The sequence below is a fragment of the Vespula pensylvanica genome, chromosome 1 (assembly GCF_014466175.1).
Source record: "Vespula pensylvanica isolate Volc-1 chromosome 1, ASM1446617v1, whole genome shotgun sequence".
In the NCBI taxonomy this organism is placed as follows: domain Eukaryota; kingdom Metazoa; phylum Arthropoda; class Insecta; order Hymenoptera; family Vespidae; genus Vespula; species Vespula pensylvanica.
The window spans coordinates 11,047,293-11,070,020 of NC_057685.1; the positions used below are offsets into that span (position 1 = coordinate 11,047,293).

Consider the following 22,728-nt stretch of genomic DNA (forward strand, 5'->3'; position numbering starts at 1 on the left):
ATATATAGGTACTATAAATATTATATAGTACATTAATTTCTTTTTAAATCTGATTACAAGTTTAATAAATTTTGTTCATTATTTATATAAGTGTATTAATTTATTGTATTATTCCATCTTTCTTACTACGAAAAAATGTTAACATAGGAACATAACTAATTTTTCTTCTGTACAATTAAACTTAATATTATATCAAATTTGTTTAAATAGAAAGAAATGGAAAAGAAAAAAATTTGCCTCCTGTGAGGTTTGAACTCACGACCCCTGGTTTACGAGACCAGTGCTCTACCACTGAGCTAAAGAGGCTGATGATTTCGTAATTCTTATTATATTAGAAAACTAGATTTAAAAATATATATTTAATTTCCTTAAAACACTAAGATGGTTGTAACTTTTGTAACATATAAAATGATATAAATAATGAGACAAGAATATATCATTAAAATTAACATTAGTATGATAAAATATAAACGTAATCGGATAAAAAAATGATTCTATTCTATTTACAAACATAAAGTTGAATGAGATCATCGCATTAGTTATTTAAAACTTTTACAAATTTCTTCTAAAGATATTCCAGGTGAGTAGATGTAATAGACAGAATAGAGAATTTCTTTTTTTCACAATTATTATTTTAATGTTATATTATTCGCAGATATATGACTATGATAATATATTCATTTATATACTTACTTTTGATTTATGAGAATTCAAGAAAATAAAAACACAAATTTGACGTTTGATTTAAATAACGACACGCACAAACTGATAATACAAGCACGACTAATAATAATTTGAGTTAGGACACTCTAATGCATTACGTGTTTGCGAATTCCTCCAATCATGGCCGTCTTTACTCAATTGTGAGCTATTGTAATTATATCTATTCTCGAGTCGAACTTGAATTGTTATAATTCAGTAAATCTCATTTAATATCATTTTTGATAAAAAGAAAAAGTTCTATTAAATAATATTAATTAAATAATACTAAATCAATAAAATTATTTCAATTGTTCAATACTCACATTTTGATGCAGTGTGTGACATTATTTAATGCATTGTAAAGCGGCCTTTATTTTAGATTGAATTTTGATTATGCTTTTGTTCGTGTGCAACACAATAGTGTATCGTACAATACACGTAGTATTTACTAACATTTTATTAGAAGTGGGGATGATTAGAGATAATTATGTTGCCCGCGAATTGTGACAATCGTTGTGATTATTAACAAGTGACAAGAATAAAATAGTTCGTTGTACAAAGAATTCTTACGAATATTTTTTAACGAAATAATTATTTATATTTATTTAATAGAAAAGTATAAAGCAATCACAGATTTTTTTTTTTAATAATAGCATTATTTAAAAAATGCGTTCTTAATTTTATCATATTTTAATGAATCATCGCTACTGATAAAATAATATTTTACGTTGTTCATGCAAGGTGACATGGCTCTATTTGCCGTGCTTCTTGTGGTTCTATCCATTTTTTCTTCAACATATAGTACTGTGCATTTTCAACCTGAATCAGTGCATCTTTCATATGGTGGTAAGTATTCTAATAACATATATGTTATAAACTATGTTATAGCTTTTTTCTTTTGTTCTGTAAGAACTGTAAACTCATTATCTAATCAATAACTTTAATCGACTTCTGATATTTCTTCTATATGAATTATATCGCTTCTTTTGTAAATATGAAAAGAGAACGGAAATATAAATTTATATTAATAAATAGGAATGAATATTTATGAATAGATAAAGAATTATTAAACAATGGAACTTATGATTTTCATTTTCAGATAATATACACGACATTGTTGTTACATGGAGTACAAGAAATGATACAGGTGAATCTATTGTAGAATATGGTATAGGAGGCTTTGTTTTAACTGCCATAGGAAATTCAACTCTTTTCGTTGATGGGGGATCAAAAAAAAGACAACAATATATTCATAGAGTTTGGTTGAAAAATCTTACACCTGACAGTCATTACAGTAAGATATTTTAAATATTTTATATTTTTAAAATATTAATTTAAATAGTATAAGATAATATGTATCGTTCTTTAAATTAGTATATCAATGTGGAAGTCGATATGGTTGGTCAAATATCTTTTATATAAAGACTGCTCCTCATAACTCTGTCGAATGGTCGCCACACATTGTAATCTTCGGTGATATGGGAAATGAAAATGCTCAAAGTTTATCAAGGCTACAAGAAGAAACTCATCGTGGCTTATATGATGCTGCAATACATATCGGAGATTTTGCTTATGACATGAATACTGAAAATGCTAAAGTTGGTGATGAATTTATGAGACAAATTGAGGGAGTTGCTGCTTATATACCTTATATGACTGTGCCTGGTAATCACGAGGAAAAATATAATTTTAGTAATTACAGGTTTGTTTTTCTTAATTATTAAAGCAAATCTTACTGTCTCATACATGCATCTATGTCTTTTGTAATTGTTTACAGAGCACGCTTTACAATGCCTGGTAGTTCAGAAGGACTGTGGTATAGTTTTGACATAGGTCCTGTACATTTTATAGGTATAGAAACAGAAGCTTACTATTTTATGAATTATGGAATAAAGCAACTTATAAAACAATATGAATGGCTTGATAAGGATTTAAAAGCTGCAAATAGACTTGAGGCTAGGTAATAAAAAATATTATTTAAATAATTTGATTATATTAAATGCTTTTTTGTAATCGCAGGGCACAACGTCCTTGGATAGTAACATTTGGACATAGACCAATGTATTGTAGTAATGCAAATGCGGACGATTGTACGAATCATCAAAGCTTAGTTAGAGTTGGTTTGCCATTCCTGAATTGGTTTGGTCTGGAAGACTTATTCCTTAAACATAAAGTAGATTTAATGTTGTGGGCACATGAACATAGTTTTGAACGAATGTGGCCCATGTACAACTTTAAGGTGATTTCAAGACAATATTTATGATTTAAATTATAGATATTTGGATACATTGACAGAATAATAAATCAATTAAATCGATAGGTGTACAATGGTAGTTATGAAGAACCATATAAGAATTATAAAGCACCTGTACATGTGGTAACAGGATCTGCTGGATGTAAAGAAGGAAGAGAAAAGTTTATTCCTCATTCGCCAGATTGGTCAGCATTTCATAGTTCCGATTATGGATATACGCGTATGAAAGCGTTTAATAAGACACATCTATATTTAGAACAGGTAAATTGATGAAAATAATAACATTTTAAAAATCTTAATGCATTTTATAAATTGTTATTGTTTCTTTTCTTTTCTTAATAGGTTTCTGATGATAAAGAAGGTGCTGTTATAGATCAATTCTGGCTTGTAAAAGATAATTTTATGCCGTCGTATGATCTAAAAGAATTAGGTCTAGAAAGAAATGAAGAATTATAAAAATAATATTAGTAGAACTTGGCAAATATATAGTTAAATATATGCATTTTTTTTTTCAGAAGTGATACAAGTTCGCTTTCCTTTATTTCGAGATATTTAATATTTTGCATTTTAATATATCTAAAAATTTTTGTTAAACGCTAATAAGCTTGTTGGTATTTTAAAAATTTAAGATATGTTTTATTATCTTATCTAGCAATATTTTAAAACGCTCTCAGAGTAAAACAGTGTTTTTATTGATTGCAAATGAACTTATACCAATTTCAATAATAATAAATTACTGAAATTGTGAAATAATACAAAATTTAAATGTATATTTTAATTGAAGTAGACAAATTTTAGAATTATGTAGACTTTTCTGAGATGTAATTCTAAAATATAAATAATAACAATTATAAAATAAAAGAAAAGAGCAAAATATATTATTGAACGTAGAAATTTATTGATTTGGTAAAAATTTTTGAAAGTAATTATAATATGTTTAATAAGAAAAGCAACTTAAATAAAAAATTAGAGTACATCGTGAAGAATAATATTAATAACTTTTATTCATATTTTAGTCTTCATTTGGCTTCATACAAAGTGTTCTGAAATATTTATGATGAGTAGGAGGTATATAAGATAATAAACTCATATTGTTATATTTAGCTGATGTTATAGATCTTAAATTGGTACATAGTGGCAATGATGTTATTCTGGAGAAATTTTTTCGCCTTCCTTATTGTGAAGATAAATCTAGAACTTTAAATTTGGCATTTTTTTCTATTGATATTTTGTACAAAATTTAATACAAATTGTCCCTTTTAAATCTCATCCAGCAAGTCTTTAGTCAATTTATAGTTTCGCTATTAGCATTTTTCTTTCTCTTTAAAACTGCCTCTTTTAAAGATTTTATGGAACAAAGTCTGTTATTTCATATAAAAGAAAATTATTTTTTTTTGGCATTGCTCTATTACTTTATAATAATCCTGAGGTTTGTATGATAAATCTGTTTTTTTTAGCGCCATTTCTACAACTCTAAAAATTCAGTTGTTTAGTAAAAATTAATGACCTGACAATAAAAATTTATAATCAATTACATTTACATTATTGTCAGGGAAGTAAACAATTTTTAACTATATCAATGCCATATTTATATTTTTGTTTTGTTTGGTGCACATGTCTGTTATAATATGATCTTGAATTGTAACATTCTGAATGTACTTCAAGAATACATATATAAATACATCGTAGTCTCGAGTTAGGTTAGAATCAAAAAAAGTGATGAGCTCTCATAGTGAGCTTTGCGGAAACAACAAAGAAATTGATTCATTGGTGCAAATGGACTTATATCAATTAAAAAAAAAAAAACATTTATGCAATTCCATTTAACAGCCAAATTTCTTTTGACTAATTCATGAGGATATTGTACTGTATTGACTCTGTTATTATAAATATAAAAAAGAGACATTTTCTCTCTCTCTCTCTTTCTCTCTTTCTCCCTTTCTCTCTCATGAAACTAGTATCAACTCATTTTTTTTCAAAGTTGGATTCATACCACTTTCAAAAAAAACGGCTTATATATATATATATAGTACAAAATAGATATACGTACAATGAAAATATTAAGATTACGAAGTAAATCACTTCTAATGATTTGCAGTACTCTACATAGTACTACTTACATTTTAAGCGTTCATTTCGAAGATATAGTTGTAAATATCTATTAGAATTAATAAATATATTATGCAATTCAATGTTTAATGAACATTAATAATAGAACGAATTACAGAATTGTTAAAACAATGTACAAATTAAAAGGAAAGAAATAAATGATACGGATATACAATATAATTTTTTAATTCTTAAAATATAAATATATGTATATATAATCATTATACCATATTATAATAAAATAAGAATTATAATAATAATAATAATAATAATAATAATAATACAAATAATCATAATAGTTATAATTATATAGTGATTTACATCTCCATCTGCATTTTTATCAGATTCTTACATTTACTGGTTCAACCATGATACATAAATGTGGGAGGTGGCTTTACACGAAGCAAATAAATTTTGTTTTATGTTGATATTCTTAGATATTACAACAAAGAATTGTAATAAAATTTGAAATTTATACAATAATACAATTAAAGCTGTCATTTTCCTACACTTCCATTTTAAAAATGGCAAAACCATTTGATAGCACATCATCAGCTTCTAACTTGGCTAAACTTAACATTTTTTTTCACGCAACAATCTACTGACAAATTATGAAACAAGAAGAACAGGGGAGTCGTCCTTATACATACATATAAAATAATATATATATATATATATGTATGTATATATATGTATATGTATATATATATATATATATATATATATATATGTATATATATATATTATCTCACTGAAAGGACAATAAAGCTGCAAAGTGTAGAGTACTACACTTCATTAAACAAAATTAGAATTATTATAATAATCGCTGTCTTCAATAATAGAAGAGTCATTGTTCATGTATAGATGGTTAGAAGATCATATTTAAAATAACTACATTGTTTTAAAATATAGATAAATCCTCATTATATAGTGTTCAGTTTTATGCGCAGGTATAAAGAGTAATACCCAATTCTGTACTTACAGTACATGAATTTACCATGTACAATTTAGTGAATGTTATATGTATACATGTGTGCATGCATGGATATATTATCTACCATTGGAGATATGTGTCAAAATATAGTAGATGCACAAAAAAGCATCAAAAATCGACAGAAATCTGAATGATCTATGTTTCAAGAATATTTAAGCTTCGGACAGTTCTTAAATATACATCTACCTGACTCTCCATGCACTTCATCACACACTTCAACATAAGAATCCAAAAATCTTATGGTATTGTCAGTGATTAATAGAAACAATGGAAGAAGTTGCAGCAGAATGGCTTTCTTGATAAGAAAACTGAGGAAAATGTTCCTGTTCTTCTGCAATAGAATTTAAACCACCTCCACTCCCTAAACAACCTTGGTCAGGAGGTGTAAGTTCGACGCTTTCGCCAGTAAATTCACTATCAAAATACCTCGTGTCGGTATCTGATGTAACTTGTGGTTTAAAAGGAGGAGGTATTTTTTTCTGTACAAGATCTGACCAATCAATTGACGAAAAAAATGCATGATTCATGATATCCTTTGCATCATTAGGTCCACCACCCAATCTTCTACTGGGATCTTTAATTAACAGTCCTAAAAAAGTAAGTATTAGGACATTTTGTATTTATTTAGACAATTATCTCTTAATAACTCAAGTGAAAGAATTTAACTTACCACCCAACATGTCTTTTGCTTCATTACTAATGGTTCTGGGAAATTTTACTTCTTCTAATAGAATAAGTGTGAAAAGTTTTTCGTGATCTCTATTATAAAAAGGTAATCGACCGCACATCATTTCATACATAACAACACCCACACCCCACCAATCTACTGCTCGTCCATAATCATTATCTTCCAGTACCTCAGGTGCTAAATATTCGGGTGTCCCACAAAATGTTTTTGTAGTTCTCCCTATATTTATTACTCATTATTTATAATTCATAATTCATGTAAACGATAATTTATAATTTATGTAAATAATACATACCATATGTAATATCCTCCTTACATAAACCAAAATCAGCAATTTTTATATGTCCATCTTTATCCAAAAGAAGATTTTCTAATTTTAAATCACGATAAATGATACCCTGAGAATGAAGATACCCCAATGCTGAAATTATTTCAGCCCCATAAAATCGAGTACGATCTTCAGTAAATATACGAGATCGACTTAAATGAAAAAATAATTCTCCGCCATTTACATATTCCATTACAAAGCATAGTCTGTCTGCCGTTTGGAAACTATATTTTAAAGACTGAAATATAAGCAATGAGATTTATTTATATTTATTATCAACAATGCAGTTTATCAAATTTATAATTCTAAATTAATATGTCTTTGATTTTATATTATGTTATAGGAAAATATAGATACATACAATTAAAAAAGGATGGCTTGTGGTACGTAAAACTCTATTTTCTGTGAGCGTGTGTGCAACTTCATCTTTGCGAATGATAACTTCTTTTCTTAAGATTTTAATAGCATATAAATGTCCTGTTGCTTTTTCTCTACACAAAATTACTTTTCCAAATGTACCTTTTCCTAGAACCTTCAAGAATTCAAAATTTTCAAGAGTCTGTAACAAAATATAATAGGATAAAAAGAATACACTATATACAATTATTTAACAAATACAACAAATATAAATATTATACTAGTTATAATATACATACTACTTTCTTCTTGCCACTGCTTTTACTACTAGAAGTTCCCTGTACACTGAACTTGGCAGATAATTCATCGATACTGCCGCCATCAATGTCTGCAGAAACTACGCTGAGAGATCCACATGAATCTGACCTTCCACCTCCCATAGATTCCATATCGATATCTTCTGATGAAGAAGATTGTTGCATTTGTGGCTGTTGTTGTTGTTGTTCTTCATTTTCTAGTCTATCGGCTACATATCTATTGAATAACATTGTATATTTAAAAAATACTAAATATTTGATCTCCTAAAGTTTACAGTAAATAAGTATATTCATGAAGTCGTACCTAATTGCTGCTACCCAGTCTTCTCTTTCCTGTTCTGTTTCTACATGAAAAGTCCTTTCGATCACGGTTGTCCATTGTAAACCCCTGATCACAAATGTATATGGTTTAGGTCTATCCACAGACATTATTTGACAACCACGTACTGTGAAATTATTTAACGGTTGAGCTGTAGCTGCCATTTGTTGATCAGGCTTAGCTTTGAAACCGACCAAAGTACCATCGTCTCTAAGAACGAAGTATCTCGATCTCCAGTTCTTTATATGTTCTCCTAATTGAGGATTATAAAAGCTTTAGTATTTGTCAATTTAAGAAATATATCATTTCTTACAAATTTATATAAATGTTTTTGTATTGTGAAATATAAATTAGTTGGATTATATATAATAGAATTATGTGGGGTAAATAAATGCTTCATTAAATATATAAAAATGATATTAATGATACTAATTATTCTTGTCATCAAACGAAAACACTATTGCATGAACAATTGTATACGGCATGAGAAGCAGAAGGTATAATAAGTCAACTAGGAGGTGTCGACGAGAAGCCAATTATATAAATAAAAACATTATAAACGACTTGGCAGTACCGCGTTTTTGAAGCCAGCCTTCTTTGACGACACGCTGACTACCGCCACCGGACACTGCGACGTTCATCGCTGCGTCCCCCATGACTCGTTCGTTAATGAGCACTTATCTATACGGTCTTGTTGCTTCGTTGTTCGCTCGAAGATTAAAAAGTTACGAAAACTGACAGAACGTAAAAGCGGGAGTCGTAGAAGCATACGAACTTGAGCAATCATAGATACACGTTTGGCAGATTATATACACACTCTATATGATCGGCTGACGCACTGGCACTGGCTAGCACTAATATCTGTTGATAGTTCGGAGATGGCGCATGAATCACTTGTATGCATAAAGCTGGGTTCTTATGTAGACTGAATACTTTTCCAAAGATATTTACGAGTAGCAACATTACAAAGTTGCAAATGAAGGTTCGTTCAAAATTTTCTAAAAGAATTATGTAACGATATTAATTTGAAATACATGATCTCTTCTCAAAGATTTTTGAGCGATGAATATGCAATGAATTTCCTTGTATTTTCTACGTGTTTTTAAATATGTATAATACAATCCAAAGCAAGTAACAAAATGTAATGACGCCGTGCATGTGGGTGGTAAACATCGAAGGCGGGAAGATTCGTTTTGAATGCATCAGAAAATGGCGGTTTGATTGAAAGTCCAACATCGAATATCTTTTATTATATTGCAAATGGTTCAATCAATGATCATTTTAATACATTCGTATTCGTGATATTCCGATAAAAGAAGTACGTTTTAAAAAGCTCACGCGAAAGGAATAAGATTTGGAAGAAGCATTTAAAAAGTCGTCAAGATCGGAAGAAGTTGATTTGATTAATCGTTTTACTCTCTTCGCTCGAGAATTATGCCAGAAGATTTTTTCTTGATGAAGAATTACAATTGTTTCCATGATATCGCTTTTTGATTATAAAATCCGTTGTTGACGAGTAAGTCCCAAAAGATTTTTGACATTTTTACTAAACTAATCTACTTAGCTTACTTAGCTTTTCTATTAAAACATTTCGTTAAATCTTTTCTTTTTTAGATCTACAAGCAAGAATTTTATCCTTAATAAAAAAAAGCAAAAATAAAGATCGACAGCACGATATTTAATGAAAAACGCACCCTTAGATTCGGCGCGTGTCGTGTTTCACGATAAGGGGTGCGAATCGTTGTCGTGCGATGGCGGTGGCGGTGGTGATGATGGTGGGCGTGCTACGTAATATTCTCTCTCGCGCAGGGCTATTATGTACTATCGAGAGAGCACGAGGAGAGGAGTACACGGATCGTAGTCGTCGTCGTTGTCATCGTCGTCGTCGTGCGTCCGCGGAGGACTGATGCGAGAGCGTGCGCGTCCTGCGTCAGTGGAGCAGCAGTAGCCAGCGGCACCAGCGGCACAATATCACTATCGTCGTCGTTATCGGCAGCCGTTAGTACGTTTGACCGTCAAGATGTAAGCCCACCGGTTTTCGAAAAAGAGAGAGTCTCGAGTTTGCCGCTGTTGGCCTTCTTCGTTGAAAAATTAAAAGGGTTGCGAGTAAGAGAGAGAGAGAGAGGGAGAGAGAGAGAGAGAGAGAGAGAGAGAGAGTGTGTGAGGGTGAAAGGGGAGAGGAAAGGCGTTGGACTACCGGGGGAGAAAGAAAGGAGGACGCGAGAATGGAGGTACCGAGAAAGGGATCGATCGCTTCCCGATAGCTGGCATGGAGGACACGGCACTAGGGTAAGTTAGCCGATCTATCCGGGATATGAATTCAGCCACGCACGGCCTGTATTTCTTAACCGACATCATCAGCCACGTTCCACTCTTCTCAAGCACTCGTCCGCGAACATCCACTTTAAAAAGATTCTTCTCGGATGGTTTCACGTTAGGAATTTCTCCAAGCTTTCTGTGCTCTCTTTCTTTATGAGCTAGGTAAAGGATTAGCTCGTAAAAGATGATTATGGCAATATGATTATGGCGTATCCGAGAATACTTTCTTTTTAAGTTTGCGTTTATTATGATAGAGGGAAGAGTGGAAAGAGAATGAGAGAGAGAGAGAGAGAGAGAGAGAGAGAGAGAGAGAGAGAGAGAGAGAGAGGCACACTTCAATTGTATTTCGTTTACGACTAGCCTTTCAGGGATGAAATTTAAATGGAAAGAATTGTTGGTTACGATGATTACAATAGAGTCGATAAACTTTCTCTAAGTGTTATCTAGAATTACTTGTAACGTGTATCGCGATAAAAAATTTTCGTTCACGAGGAGGATAAGAGTTTTTTGTAAAAAATGTTGGAAATTCGGGGAAGTTTCGCGTTTAGGAGAGGGGAAATTAGATGATCGTGCGATAAGAGCTCGATTCTTTCCTTAGGGTGAGGCGAACCATCGACTGACTGACTAGTCGGTTTTCCCCGCGCGAAATTGTCCCGGGTTAATGCTTCTCTAAGCGTCATTACGACTACGAATCACCCTCGTGATTGACTGGCAACGAAGTCTCGTTCATGGAGTTCTCTCCCTCTCTCTGTTTTTCTAAACTTATTCGTTCTATTCTTTTTTCTTTTATGGGAACAAAGTGGTCGCTCGGTTATCGATCCTCGCGAGGGACGACAATAATTTTTCATCATTCGAAGTATCAATTAAATATGAAAAAATATCGTTGAAAAAAACGAAAAGAAAAATGGGCTCGATAAATTGCGTTGAGATGTTCTTAAATGTAGGAGCACCGATTGATATACTTTTCAATGGATGCAACGTGTCGATGCATGACGTTCACGTTTGCGAGAGGCATCTAAAACTCGATGATAAAAACCGGTCGCGCGTGTTGTCGCGCCTCTTCGTAATCCGGGCCTTCGTTTAGCGAGCATGGACGCGTTATGTCATCGGTCTCTCATGGTACCACCACGTTCGATCGTGCGGAACGTCATCGTGTGGCATCTATGTCTCTCAGTGCATCCTATTCGCGCGAGCGAGCCCGTCATCGTGCTTCCCTGCGCTTCCGTCAAAATTATTAGCTCGCCTTGTAAAACGATTCCGATCGTTTTACTTTCATCCTTGTGTCATTTTTGTGGTATACTCATATGTACTCTCGTAACTAACCGGAAGGTTAGGTGAAGAAGAAAAAGGGACGTCACGTTTTAATTCATTCCTCATATGTTCTTGAGGAAAATAATCGACATTGGATCGATACGATCAACTTCTTTCCTACAAATCCAATTTTATGTTGAAAAAATCGATAATTTTAAATAGTACGTTAATTTTGATAATTTTTTTTTCTTAATATAGCAGGACGAATCGTCGATTTTATTTACGTATCGGAGATTAGTTTTGCTTGACAAGTACGTGCCTTGAGTATTTTTTCTTTCTTTGTAGTAAAAGAGGAAAAAGGAGGAAGAAAGTATTTACTTACGATCTACCAAGAAAGAAAGAGACTTTTGTCTCGCGTGAAACGTCTCGCGAGTTATACGAGTAAAATCAATTTCTATTTTAGTAGCAGTTAACAACGCATCGGCTTGGGAGACGTTGGGAGTGCGTCTGGGAGAGATCCTTCCTGCATCGCGTAAGTTGATCGTCATCGAGAAGAAATAAACCGACGATCCAAATTTTCAGCACGGACCGAGTCCAGTTTATTAATAACAGAACGAAGAGATTGATATCGTACGATCTTTATTTTTCATGTCGTTGAAAAGCGATGGAAATTGCTGAAGGTTTTTCTTTTGCTTAAAAAAAAAAAAAAAAAAAAAAAAAAAAAGAAAAAAAAAACGAAACCTTTTATCGACGTTTTAAGAAAAACTTTTTCCTCCTTTTTCTTTAAAAACAGTTTTTACTCGGTTGGTTCGAAAACTGTCTTATGTATCGATTTCACGTAAAACGATAGATACAGTAAGGGGGCGATGGAGAAAAAGAAAGAGAGAGAGAGAGAGAGAGACAGAGAGAGAGACAGAGAAAGAGAAAGAGAGACAGACAGACAGAGACATATTTGTTAATGGCTCTATCGAGTTGTACGAGCTCCGTGCTGCACTTCGTGATGCATCGAGTACAAATATCGTGTCAAGGAAAAATTGTTGTCGTTTTCCGGGTTGTATTTTACTTCGGTACGACTTTTGAGATAGTTTTCTTTCGATGTATACAGAATTCATTTCATTTTATGGATCCTTGTAAGTACGTGTAAGCTCATATTTATGTATATATGCATATGTGCATGTGCAGTATCGATCTCTTGAATATTTTTGTCAAGAAGCTTCGCCTCCCGAGGAAAGACGTTTCGTTTGACCTTTTCTTTTGCAAATCTAGCCGAAAGCTTTACTCTTCGTAAAACTTTTCGAATATTGGCATCATTCCATAAACTCTACTACCACTATTACTATTACTATTACTATTACTAGTACGATCACTCGCCTTTGACGTCTGCACTCGTTTCGCCAACTTTCGCTTCTAGGAAGTTTAGCCTACTTAATTCGTACAACATTTACTTTACTTTATGTGATATCGATTTTCGTCGGTCGACAACGTCAACATTTTTGATCCTCTTTGAGGAGACATTGATCGCGGAAGTAGGTTTTCCCTTTGGACGTGTTGGTAGAATTCAACGCGGCCTTTCGTAACCCACCGCGCGACTTGTTGAATCTCTAAAACTCATTTCTCGTATCTCGAGTGAATATATTATATATGTATCGACGAGCACGTATTTTCCCGATTGATTTATGTCTTTCCGTTTCTCAATTCAAAGGATCGTTTAATTACGCAGTGATAAAAAGTATCAAAATAGACATCTTGGATGGTCATTAACTCTATTTGAATGATATAACGATTATATGACGCATAAGTATCACGTATAATCATCTTTGCTAAGAATTTCTAGGAATCGATGTAGATTGACAATGTGTGGATATTAGTCGAATGATCGGAGTTCACTAGCTTTCGTGCTTAATACTGACAAAATGGATAAAAGAATGGAGAGACGAAATAGAGACGAACTTTCATCAATAATCGGATAAGTACCATTGATATACACAATACAGAGACAAGAGAAAATATGTATACGTAGGTACATATATATGCAGATAGTTGTCACTGGTTGAAAAGGTAGACGCACCCGTTTATCGACGGGCTTTTTCGTGTCACGAGCCCTTCCTAAGTTCAAAGAGATTACGTTACACTCGACAGAGACTAACTTGCATTCTCCTGTTGTCCGTTGGAGCATTTAACGTGGCTCCGATCTTATACCTCATTTAACGTCGGAGACAGCGCTAGAGAGCTGATTATTAATCTCTTAATAACGATCTCACGCCGTTGTCGTCATCCTCGTCGTTACCAATGTGTTGAATTATTTTTAGATTCCCGGGTTTTTTATTCTGATTGCTATTCTTTCTCTCTGTCTCTCTCTCTCTGTATTTTTTTCTTACATTTTCCTGGTTTCCGTAGAAGTTCAAGGTACATATCACCGCAGTCGAGTGTAATAGAATGCAAGCTACCGTCGTTCGATTTTACCTTGGTTTTATTGAAACGAGCATAACCTACGTTGTCTTCGATTCACGGGTTTATCATATAGAAGAAACGATCTCCCAATTTAACTCGGGTCGTTCGCTGGGGCAGTCGAAGCGACGTTCAATTTTGCAGTTGATGCTTATTTTTTGTATGTCGAATTTTTCGACTTTTTTCATTCTAGTCAGAGCAGTTAGTATTCGTGATTTGTTTTTTGTTAATCTCACCTCTCTTGATTCTTCTCTTCCCTCTCTTTCAATAGGGGTTCTTTTGCTGAAAAAATTTTGTTTCTGTTTCATCATGTATATAAACCACGTTCTCGTTATTTTTGCTGTTACTGTTGCTGTTCTTGTTCCTGTTGCTGTGCAAATATTTGACGTTCCAACGTAACATAACGGTTGAGAGCACGAAACAAGCCAATTTTAATGTCGAACGTCCTGCATTCGTTCTCAGCCCTCTACTTACTCATCCCTTTATAGTCTCTACCTCACCTATGACCTCTTTTAATGTTCACATCTTTCAAAAGCTTCAAGGACGATACTGTCGACCTTGATAATTAATTTCTTTTCCTTCTCTTCCTTTTTTTATTGTTTTTTTTTATCTGAATTTTATTTTACCTTCTAGCTCAAAATTGATGTTAACAATAAATAAGAATCAGTCTATCTAAAAAGGAAATGTAGTTTCCTTTAAATCGTGTCAAGCAATGTCGTGTCTTCCTTGTGAAATGTAGGTCAGCCTCTCTCGCGATAGAACTTATGTAGATGCGATTTATGGCAGGAATTATTACAAACGCGTATCTTCATCTCCGTTTTTAGATCATTCACTTTCACATTTCTTCGGTATATTTTTAAATGTCGATTCGGGCTCACCTCAACAATGCTGTGATTTTAAAGTGGCTCACGCTGAGTATAATTAAAATTCTATCGATATCGATCCACTTAAACTCTTATTTTTCGTTAAAAATAAATTACCAGGAGAGAGAGAGAGAGAGAGAGAGAGAGAGAGAGAGAGAGATGCGACGCTTTGTTTTGCGCTATTTCCAGGAATAGTTATTTTATTTTATCATCATCATTATCATCATCATCATCATTGTTTTCTGTTTTAATTTGGTCTACGAAAATTAGAAATAATATAGGATAGCACGATAAATATAAATAATAAACACTCGAATTTGGTTATATTATGATTTAGCAAAAACAACTAAAAATACCGACTATTCTGAAACATGTAGATTCCTCTCGTGTATATATTGGTACGTTCAACGTTTTTCCCAGCACTTTTTTTCTTTCACGGAAAATATCTCGATTTCATTCTCGCCCCTTCAAAAATGTCCGATAAAGATGGTAAATATCGATTTATTTGCGAGGGGATATTTCTGCGACGTGGTATAGGGGTTAATTCGTATACACACGACGAAGAGAAAAGAAGGATAGAAAAAGAAGGAAAAGAAAAGAGAAACTTTATTCACTTGTGCTAATTATTAAGTCGATGATGTAAACGTTCTTCTCGACGTTAAAATGTTCGTTAATATAATTTTAACGGACGATCTAATTGTTACCTAATTTATCTTTCATTTTTCTATTCGTCTTTGTTTCTTCGTTCTATTTTTGCGACTTGCATGCAAGTTAAATTCGAAATGAACGTAATAACGTAGTAAGTATTTAAATAGATATATTCTTTTCATTATTACTTTTTCTTCTTTCAACGAATAGATTTCTGTAGAAAGATATTTTCGAGCTGTCTTCCTTAGTAGGATAATTATTTCCAAGTAATAACGCGATCAAGAACCGTCTTGGAACAGGAAATTCCTGTTTGAATATCCACAGGAAGGAGAGCTATTTCGTTGTACGACGTTTTAGTTATTCACCGATCGCGAAAGGGAACTTTATTGGGATTGGAATAATTTAAAGGGGACGATTCATTTGTTGCGATCATCGAGCGTAATGTTAAAGTTAGATCCCTTGGCTCTGTTTCTTATTGAAAGATCGTAACAGTTATATATCGAAATAATGGAGATATATCTTATGAATTCGTTGGATAAAATCATTCAAATTATACTTCAAATTTTATTTGGAACAGATTTTATTCAAGATCTTTATATATTTTTAATATCATTTAAAGGAAAAAGAGGCAATATTATAAAGTTTAACTAAGTGTTTCGTAATATACATATATCTACTTATATATATCTGATTTCAATAATATATATATATATTTATTTATATGTATATTTATTCATTTATATATTTATATATATACATACATATAATTAATGAAAAAATGTAACGATTAAAATAAAAAAGCAAAATGAAAGAAATTGTTTGAAAGGAAAACTTGTCTCGTTTATTAATTGATCAAGATGGCGGTTCGTGCGTTTAGCAAAGAACGAGTCGACCATACGGGGTTAGAATTAGCTCGTAAAAGAGAAGATTCGCTTCGTTAACACGATAGATCCTTTTCCGTAATAGATCATTCTTAGTGAGAAGTGCGTTCGCGCGATGGAACGTTTTCCCAGGGTGCAGTCGTGCTCGACGACCTATTTATCTGACAGATACGGTTTACCTGGCTTGTTCATGGGACTAACCACCGTTAGCGCAACAACAGCGCTTTTGTACTTCGGCGCGACCTTTTTCTTCTCTATTGCATGCTATGCTATTGTATGTATGGACATATGTGTACTATAGTTTCTCTGTTGTCCTAATAAAATTAAAAAAGTGAGAAATAAAGGGACATCGCTGTCTTTAGCACATATATGTTTTCTAGTTTCTCTGTGTTTCGTGAACAATGATCGAGTGGGAAAAATAAAACTAAAAAGAAAAAAAAGAAAACAAAAAAAAAAGGAAAAAAGAAACGAAAAAGAGAACGTATTCTTTCTGGGAAGAAAGGAATCTTAATTTGAAATAGTTCTTTCTTTCTCTTTCTTCGATGTGAATATTGCTGCGAATTTTTCTTTTTCTTTTTCTTTTTTTTTAGTGTTTTTAAAGGAACAATCATCTATTTCTACGTTAATCTTACATTATTCTTGCTTGGTCTTATATTCTTGGTCTTACATTCTTTCTGAAATCTTCTTTCTCTTGGTATCGAGAGAACAAAAATGGATGAGAATATTGCTCGATGTGTGTCGACCTTCTAGAAAATAGTTCATCCGTTCTCTGATCATATTAAAGGGAGAAATAAAAAGAAGCTCGGCTTATGATTTCACGAGCAATATCTCATTTCAGTGTTTAAGTACGAGGAGAATGAGATTCGCATTACAAGTCTACGATTTTATGTCTCTTAAGAATAAAAGGCATTTATCGGCTAAACCTTCGAAGAAAGATCTACGAAAATATGAAATATTCATTTTTATTTTCGGTCAAAATCTAAGCGTGATAAATTCGCGATAAGCGAGTTAATATTCTATGAATTTTAATTTTCTGAATAATTAATCGGTGAAGCTGTATAATCGATTAATTAGCATCATCTGCATGAACAACCAAATATTAGTACGTCCATTTGACATAATTTCATTTGAAGTAGGTCGACGTAAATCTGAACAAAAAAACGAGAAAATCAAATTCCACAGTGATCGAATTTTCAACGTGGATACATTGAAAGGATCAATCGACAAGAAGTATTGAATTTTCATTTAGATTCGCGTTGATTTGAAGTGCGTAATCCAGGTTACCGGATATCTCAACGTCTGTTATGTCAAATGCAATGCTAGCGCAGATCTATCGAGAATATTATTCAGTCTCTTCACGTACACGTGAATGTAGTACGTGATAACGTTCGCGATTATTAAAGATGCGAGTGTAGGTGTGATCTTTCGTTCGCTCGAATTACGTTTCATTGGTGATATAACGTGATTAATATTTGACGAAACGAAAATCTGTTAAACTATGGCAGAAATCTTTGCATATGAGAATAGCTTAATTTCCGGTTGCGACGATTAGAATATATTTGATATAACGATAGTACTTTTCACAAAATGAAATATCATTCCGTTCGATTTTTTTCGAAAAGTTTCATTTGAAATACATTTACGTTCGAAATATTTTAAAGAACGTAAAGGGCAAAATTTTGCGACTTCAGTATTATTTAAAATAGAAAAGTTAAGAGAGATAAAAATAATTTTTCTCGAACGATCTTAACACCTTTCTCCAAGCGGCCTTTGTCCAAAGTGTCTTCATTTGCTCCGTCATTTTACACCCTTCTTATTCAATGCATTTACGCGCCCTTTTACTCCTACGCTTGCATTATACATCGTTAATGGGTACTCGACACGGTTGTTTCACATTACTTTCGATCTATTGTACGATACGTGCAAGAATTTTACGTTTCGAACTGTCCTAATTACACGTTTAGACATTTTTTTTGAGATCGGAATCAACAACTTGCTATCGATCATATCAAATCTTTTTCATAGCTACTATTGGAAAATGAAAGTTCGGAAAATTAATTAGTGAACGTGGCTTACGAAAAGGTAAGCTTTGTTAGCCTGTTAGAGCTCGGTCATTGTCGATGATAAAGTTAGATTATGCGATGTGGCGACAAGCTTTAGACTTTAAGTCACGTTCACGATCGCCATGAAATGGACTTTACCCATGGCTTCCATAGATCCTAAAAAGGAAAAAGCAGTAATTTCATATAATACAAAGTTATAATGAGTTTTGAGATTTAAAGCCACGTTGAAAATTCCTTGCATTTTTGTGGTAAAAGTTATGACAACGTAGCACGTTCTCTTAGTTCGAGCCGTTGTTAGCATAGAGTGCGAATATAGTAAGAGAGTAGTACGATAGTAACTCGTAATTATAGCTGACATATTATATAGTATACCCATATAGTCACGTTCATCGATTTTCCATCATTGGAGATCGTTAGTAGAACGCAATATATGTACAATTATTTTTCTGAATGTCTGCTTGAACCTTTAACGATCGCTTCTCTATCGATTTTAGTTAACACAAATATGTAGTAGTCCACTCACAAACCGTTCACATATCTATGTCGATCGAAAAACGGAGAGCAAGTAATATGTAATGTTAGAAGATTTAAGCGACGTATTCAGAACACGTTAAAAACAATACATTCGTTAAGTAGACATAGTTAATTTATATACGTAGATATCGTAGAAATTTTTGTCATTGAAAATAAAGAAAAATTATAATCGTCTTTTTTGTTCATCGGCTTTCCAGTATCTCCGAGGTCCGAGCTATCGAATATGGCATCAGGATTGCCGAGCGCTCGTCAGAGGAAGCTTGGACCAGCACCAATAGCATCCTTCGAAGACCTGTCGGACGAGGTGGAAAACGTGAGTCCCCCATGAGTCCTCCCTGAGTCCTACTTCTTATCGACTCTCCGAGACCCACTCGGCTCACGAGAATCGAGCGCGTGTGTTCCCTCTCCGAGTGTCGCACGTCTTCCTCTTAAACTTTGGAGGCGCCTGAACCCCGAAGTTCTACACCTTCAATTCCAAGACTGTGATCCAACGACAAACCAGTCTACGAATTTGAATGCAGGGGGAACCAACGACACGAATGCCAGGCATCATCGAGGTCGCCACCCCGGCAACGCCTGGTAGTTCGCTAAAGACACCCAGTACACCAAGAATTGATATCAGCCGGGCGAGCAGTTCCTCTCACCATGAGGATAGCAACTCCAGGGAATCGTCACCCGAAAGAGAGCTTCTCGCAGGTATACTTACTCTATCTTTCTTTCTTATGAAAAATAAATCTTCTTTTTATTGGATCCGAAGAGAGAACTCTTTCTTTATCCCTTTCTCGCTATATTTGTCTTTCTTTATCTTCTCTGTCTCCTCGGGGAGAAAGCTTCCTTTATGTAATATTACTTTTTTAAAGTATTACCAGTAATAATTCGTGTCGCTGATTAATGGAATTATAATTACGAGTTGAGCAACACGAGAGTAATGAATTTTATTTATTAAAGATATCATGAATTTATGAGAACTTTACTTCGGCTCAGGTGGAGATCCTCCTCCAGGGAGTAAGCTGACCTTGGGTTACAAGGAAGATGCTCAGGATTTAAGATCGTCAACGGAGGAATTGGACTTGCAGGATCCCATACACGAGCAAGATCTCAGAAGGGAATCGAAGAAGGCGAGAAAACGAAGAGAAGATGGATCGCAATCGGATTATAGCGGTGGAACGAGGCAGACGCAAGATAGGGAACGGAAGGACAGTAATTGCTCCGAAATCATCCTCCTTAACATCAGTGGTAGAACTTCGAGATTGTCTTCCGTAGGAAGTCAAGGATCTGGTGTTTCTGGAAAGCTCTCAGTGGTGTCGGGTACTTCCTCGAGGTATAGATTCGTTAGTTTTCAATCTGTTTCATTTGCGATCAGCATTTATATTCTAAATAGTACCGACGAACAAATCGTTTTCATTATTTTCTTCCAATTAAAATAATAATGTTCTATTTGTTAATAATCATTAATAAGGTAAGAAGATTTCCTTTTTCTCGATCATTCAAGGTCACCGAGTCCGCACAAATGTCTATTGGAAACGTCCTTTTGTGGCAGCAAGCCGACTTTAGCTGATAACTTGATCGAACCATCGAAGCCGGAAACCGAAGACTTGGAAAAGATTCTGTTGAAGCGCGAAGCTGACACCACTAAAGCGTTAATTCCAGAAAGTATTAAAGTTTCTATGGTCGGTGGTAATTTGAAACCAGATCCTTTGGATAAGCCAAGAAGACGTGGCCGTGAAGAAAGAAAAGAGATTTTTAAGAGAGAAGTGGAAATTACTAAGAGATTTTTAGAAAAGGTTAACATAGAGGTACGCTTAAGTTGAAATTATATTATTTTTTATAATTGTGAGAGTATTTTTTGGGAAACCTATTGTGTGATTTCTTTAGGTACCAATCATTCGTAAAACATCTGAATCAACGCAACAACAGCCAGCGAAAACCCAGTCTCAAGAAGTTCAAAAGCCCGCGACCCTCGATTTTAACGACAAACGAAAAAAAGCTCAGAATTTTAAAGAGATCGTCCAAACGACACCAACGGCGAGTAGTTTAATCAGTAGTCCTAAATTACCGAGACATCAAAAGGTGTTTGATCTCGAGGGATCGCGGACACCTAGTCCATCTTCTGTATCAAGAAAAAGCAGTTTTGCCTCTTTATTCAAGGTAAAGTGATATGTTTCAAAAGCTTTCAAAAACAAAAAAAACAAAAAAGAACACATACACACGCACACACGTACAGAGAGAAAGACAGTTAACGCTTTTAGTACCTTTCGCTTTGTCACTATCGAGCTATTGTAGTCTACCTATGCCTGGTAAGCGAAACGCTTTTAGTCAAGGAGTGATCCTAAAGGAAAGTATGCTCTGTTCCTCAAGACCAGGACTGATGGCAGTGTACTGAGCCCAGGATCACCATCGCCCAGTACGAAGCCACGAAGGAGTTTAACGTCGAAGATAAAGGACACCACGGAGAGCCTGAGGAGCAGATCGAAATCGCGCGAGAGAGTCTCCGTCGATAAGGGTTCTAGTTTGAAGAAGGACTCGAAGAACAAAAGTGTTTTCTCCTCGACCTTGAGTCTCTTTAAGAAACGCGAGAGGAAGAAGAGTTACGACGAGGCGATCGCTGCTTTCTGTGGAATCGAGTGCGACATCGGTAATGTTGATCAACCGTCATTGGAGAGTATCGGCCAGGTCGAATTTACTTTCAATACGGAAAAGGAAAGACGTAAGGATGACTCGATCTTCATCAGCCTTCACGCGGACGATAGGAACTACGAGGAAGCTTTACCATCCGAAAGTGTTTCGATACCGTTAGAAACACCGACTAAATTATTGGACGAATACGACTCTGAACCTCGTACTGGTGGCATAATGATGACGGAAGTTTCTATAGAGTATCATCGTCCTCCGGTCGCTGAGGTGAGAACAGAAGCAAGGATAGAGAGTACACCGTCGAAAAGATCTTCCTGGGAGAATCAAGTGCCACGTAGTCCGTCGAAAGATTCTCAAATATCGACAAGTGGCTCGAGAGATTCTAAAATAGGTACACAGAGTGTAAAGAGCGTAGAGAACGCGGTAACAAAATCCTCGTCACCGTCGAGCGAAGTCAGGCCGACTTCTGGAACGCAACGAATGTCCAGTAGTTCTTCCAGAGATTCGATCGCGAAGAAAACTCCTGATGCACCAAAAATCAAGAACAAAAGTAAGGAAGAACAGCAAATGTTACCACCCGAAAGAGTAGAGGAAGTTGTTCCGCAGCAAAAGAAGATAGCAGGAAGTGATGTCCCTGCTACGAAAGCTATCAACGAGTATAAGAAATCAGATTTTCTGGACGATGGATTATCGGTTAAAACGGCGGAAGCTGATCTAGTAAAAACGTCTAGCATAATATCAGATCTTGATCATAACAGTTCAGAGTCTGAGAGAGATTCCGAGATAGAGTTCATTCGTAATAAAGCTGAGAAAATTACCGAGGAGTTACCCGATGAACGGAAGGGCCTTTTCAACGAGGAAAGCTTTGAAGAAGATCTTCCATATATTCCGACTACCTTGCCTTTGGAAAAGAGCGTAGCTGTACCGATTCTGCCTGTGAAACAACGACTTCAAGAAGTGAGGTATGAGATTGAAATTACTCTCTTACTCTTTCTCTCTCTCTCTCTCTCTCTCTCTCT

The 22,728-nt window shown here is 34.3% G+C and overlaps 3 protein-coding genes and 1 non-coding gene across 10 annotated transcripts in view; 2 read left to right on the plus strand and 2 right to left on the minus strand.

Moving 5' to 3' along the window:
• Positions 1-234: 234 nt before the first annotated feature.
• On the minus strand, positions 235-306 carry Trnat-cgu. The gene has a single exon. It is a non-coding gene; the product is annotated as a tRNA-Thr (tRNA).
• A 662-nt stretch (positions 307-968) lies between these two features.
• On the plus strand, positions 969-3,477 carry LOC122636293 (acid phosphatase type 7). Its single transcript, XM_043827370.1, has 7 exons — positions 969-1,548; positions 1,802-1,996; positions 2,077-2,404; positions 2,480-2,662; positions 2,722-2,941; positions 3,023-3,217; positions 3,299-3,477. Exons 1-7 carry the CDS (start codon positions 1,437-1,439, stop codon positions 3,410-3,412), a joined length of 1,347 nt encoding a protein of 448 aa, XP_043683305.1. The 5' UTR covers positions 969-1,436; the 3' UTR covers positions 3,413-3,477.
• A 2,093-nt stretch (positions 3,478-5,570) lies between these two features.
• Positions 5,571-9,049, minus strand: LOC122636290 (RAC serine/threonine-protein kinase-like). Its single transcript, XM_043827356.1, has 7 exons — positions 8,643-9,049; positions 8,054-8,321; positions 7,732-7,966; positions 7,437-7,634; positions 7,043-7,313; positions 6,730-6,966; positions 5,571-6,648 (listed from the first exon to the last, which is right to left on the minus strand). The coding sequence occupies exons 1-7, from the start codon at positions 8,722-8,724 to the stop codon at positions 6,308-6,310; spliced, it is 1,632 nt and encodes a 543-aa protein (XP_043683291.1). The 5' UTR covers positions 8,725-9,049; the 3' UTR covers positions 5,571-6,307.
• An 835-nt stretch (positions 9,050-9,884) lies between these two features.
• LOC122636263 overlaps positions 9,885-22,728 on the plus strand; it is a 15,211-nt gene continuing 2,367 nt past the window's right edge. For 2 of the 7 annotated variants that reach the window (XM_043827336.1, XM_043827346.1), the window contains exons 1-7: positions 9,886-10,357; positions 19,273-19,388; positions 19,597-19,771; positions 20,060-20,396; positions 20,568-20,871; positions 20,951-21,223; positions 21,434-22,671. In XM_043827336.1, coding sequence (XP_043683271.1) covers positions 19,299-19,388; positions 19,597-19,771; positions 20,060-20,396; positions 20,568-20,871; positions 20,951-21,223; positions 21,434-22,671 — 2,417 coding nt within the window. In that variant the 5' untranslated portion in view covers positions 9,886-10,357; positions 19,273-19,298. Of the gene's footprint in view, positions 10,358-11,896; positions 11,950-11,993; positions 12,171-19,272; positions 19,389-19,596; positions 19,772-20,059; positions 20,397-20,567; positions 20,872-20,950; positions 21,224-21,433; positions 22,672-22,728 lie in introns of those variants that run through there. The other 5 variants (XM_043827310.1, XM_043827299.1, XM_043827289.1 and 2 more) reach the window with 5 other exon arrangements.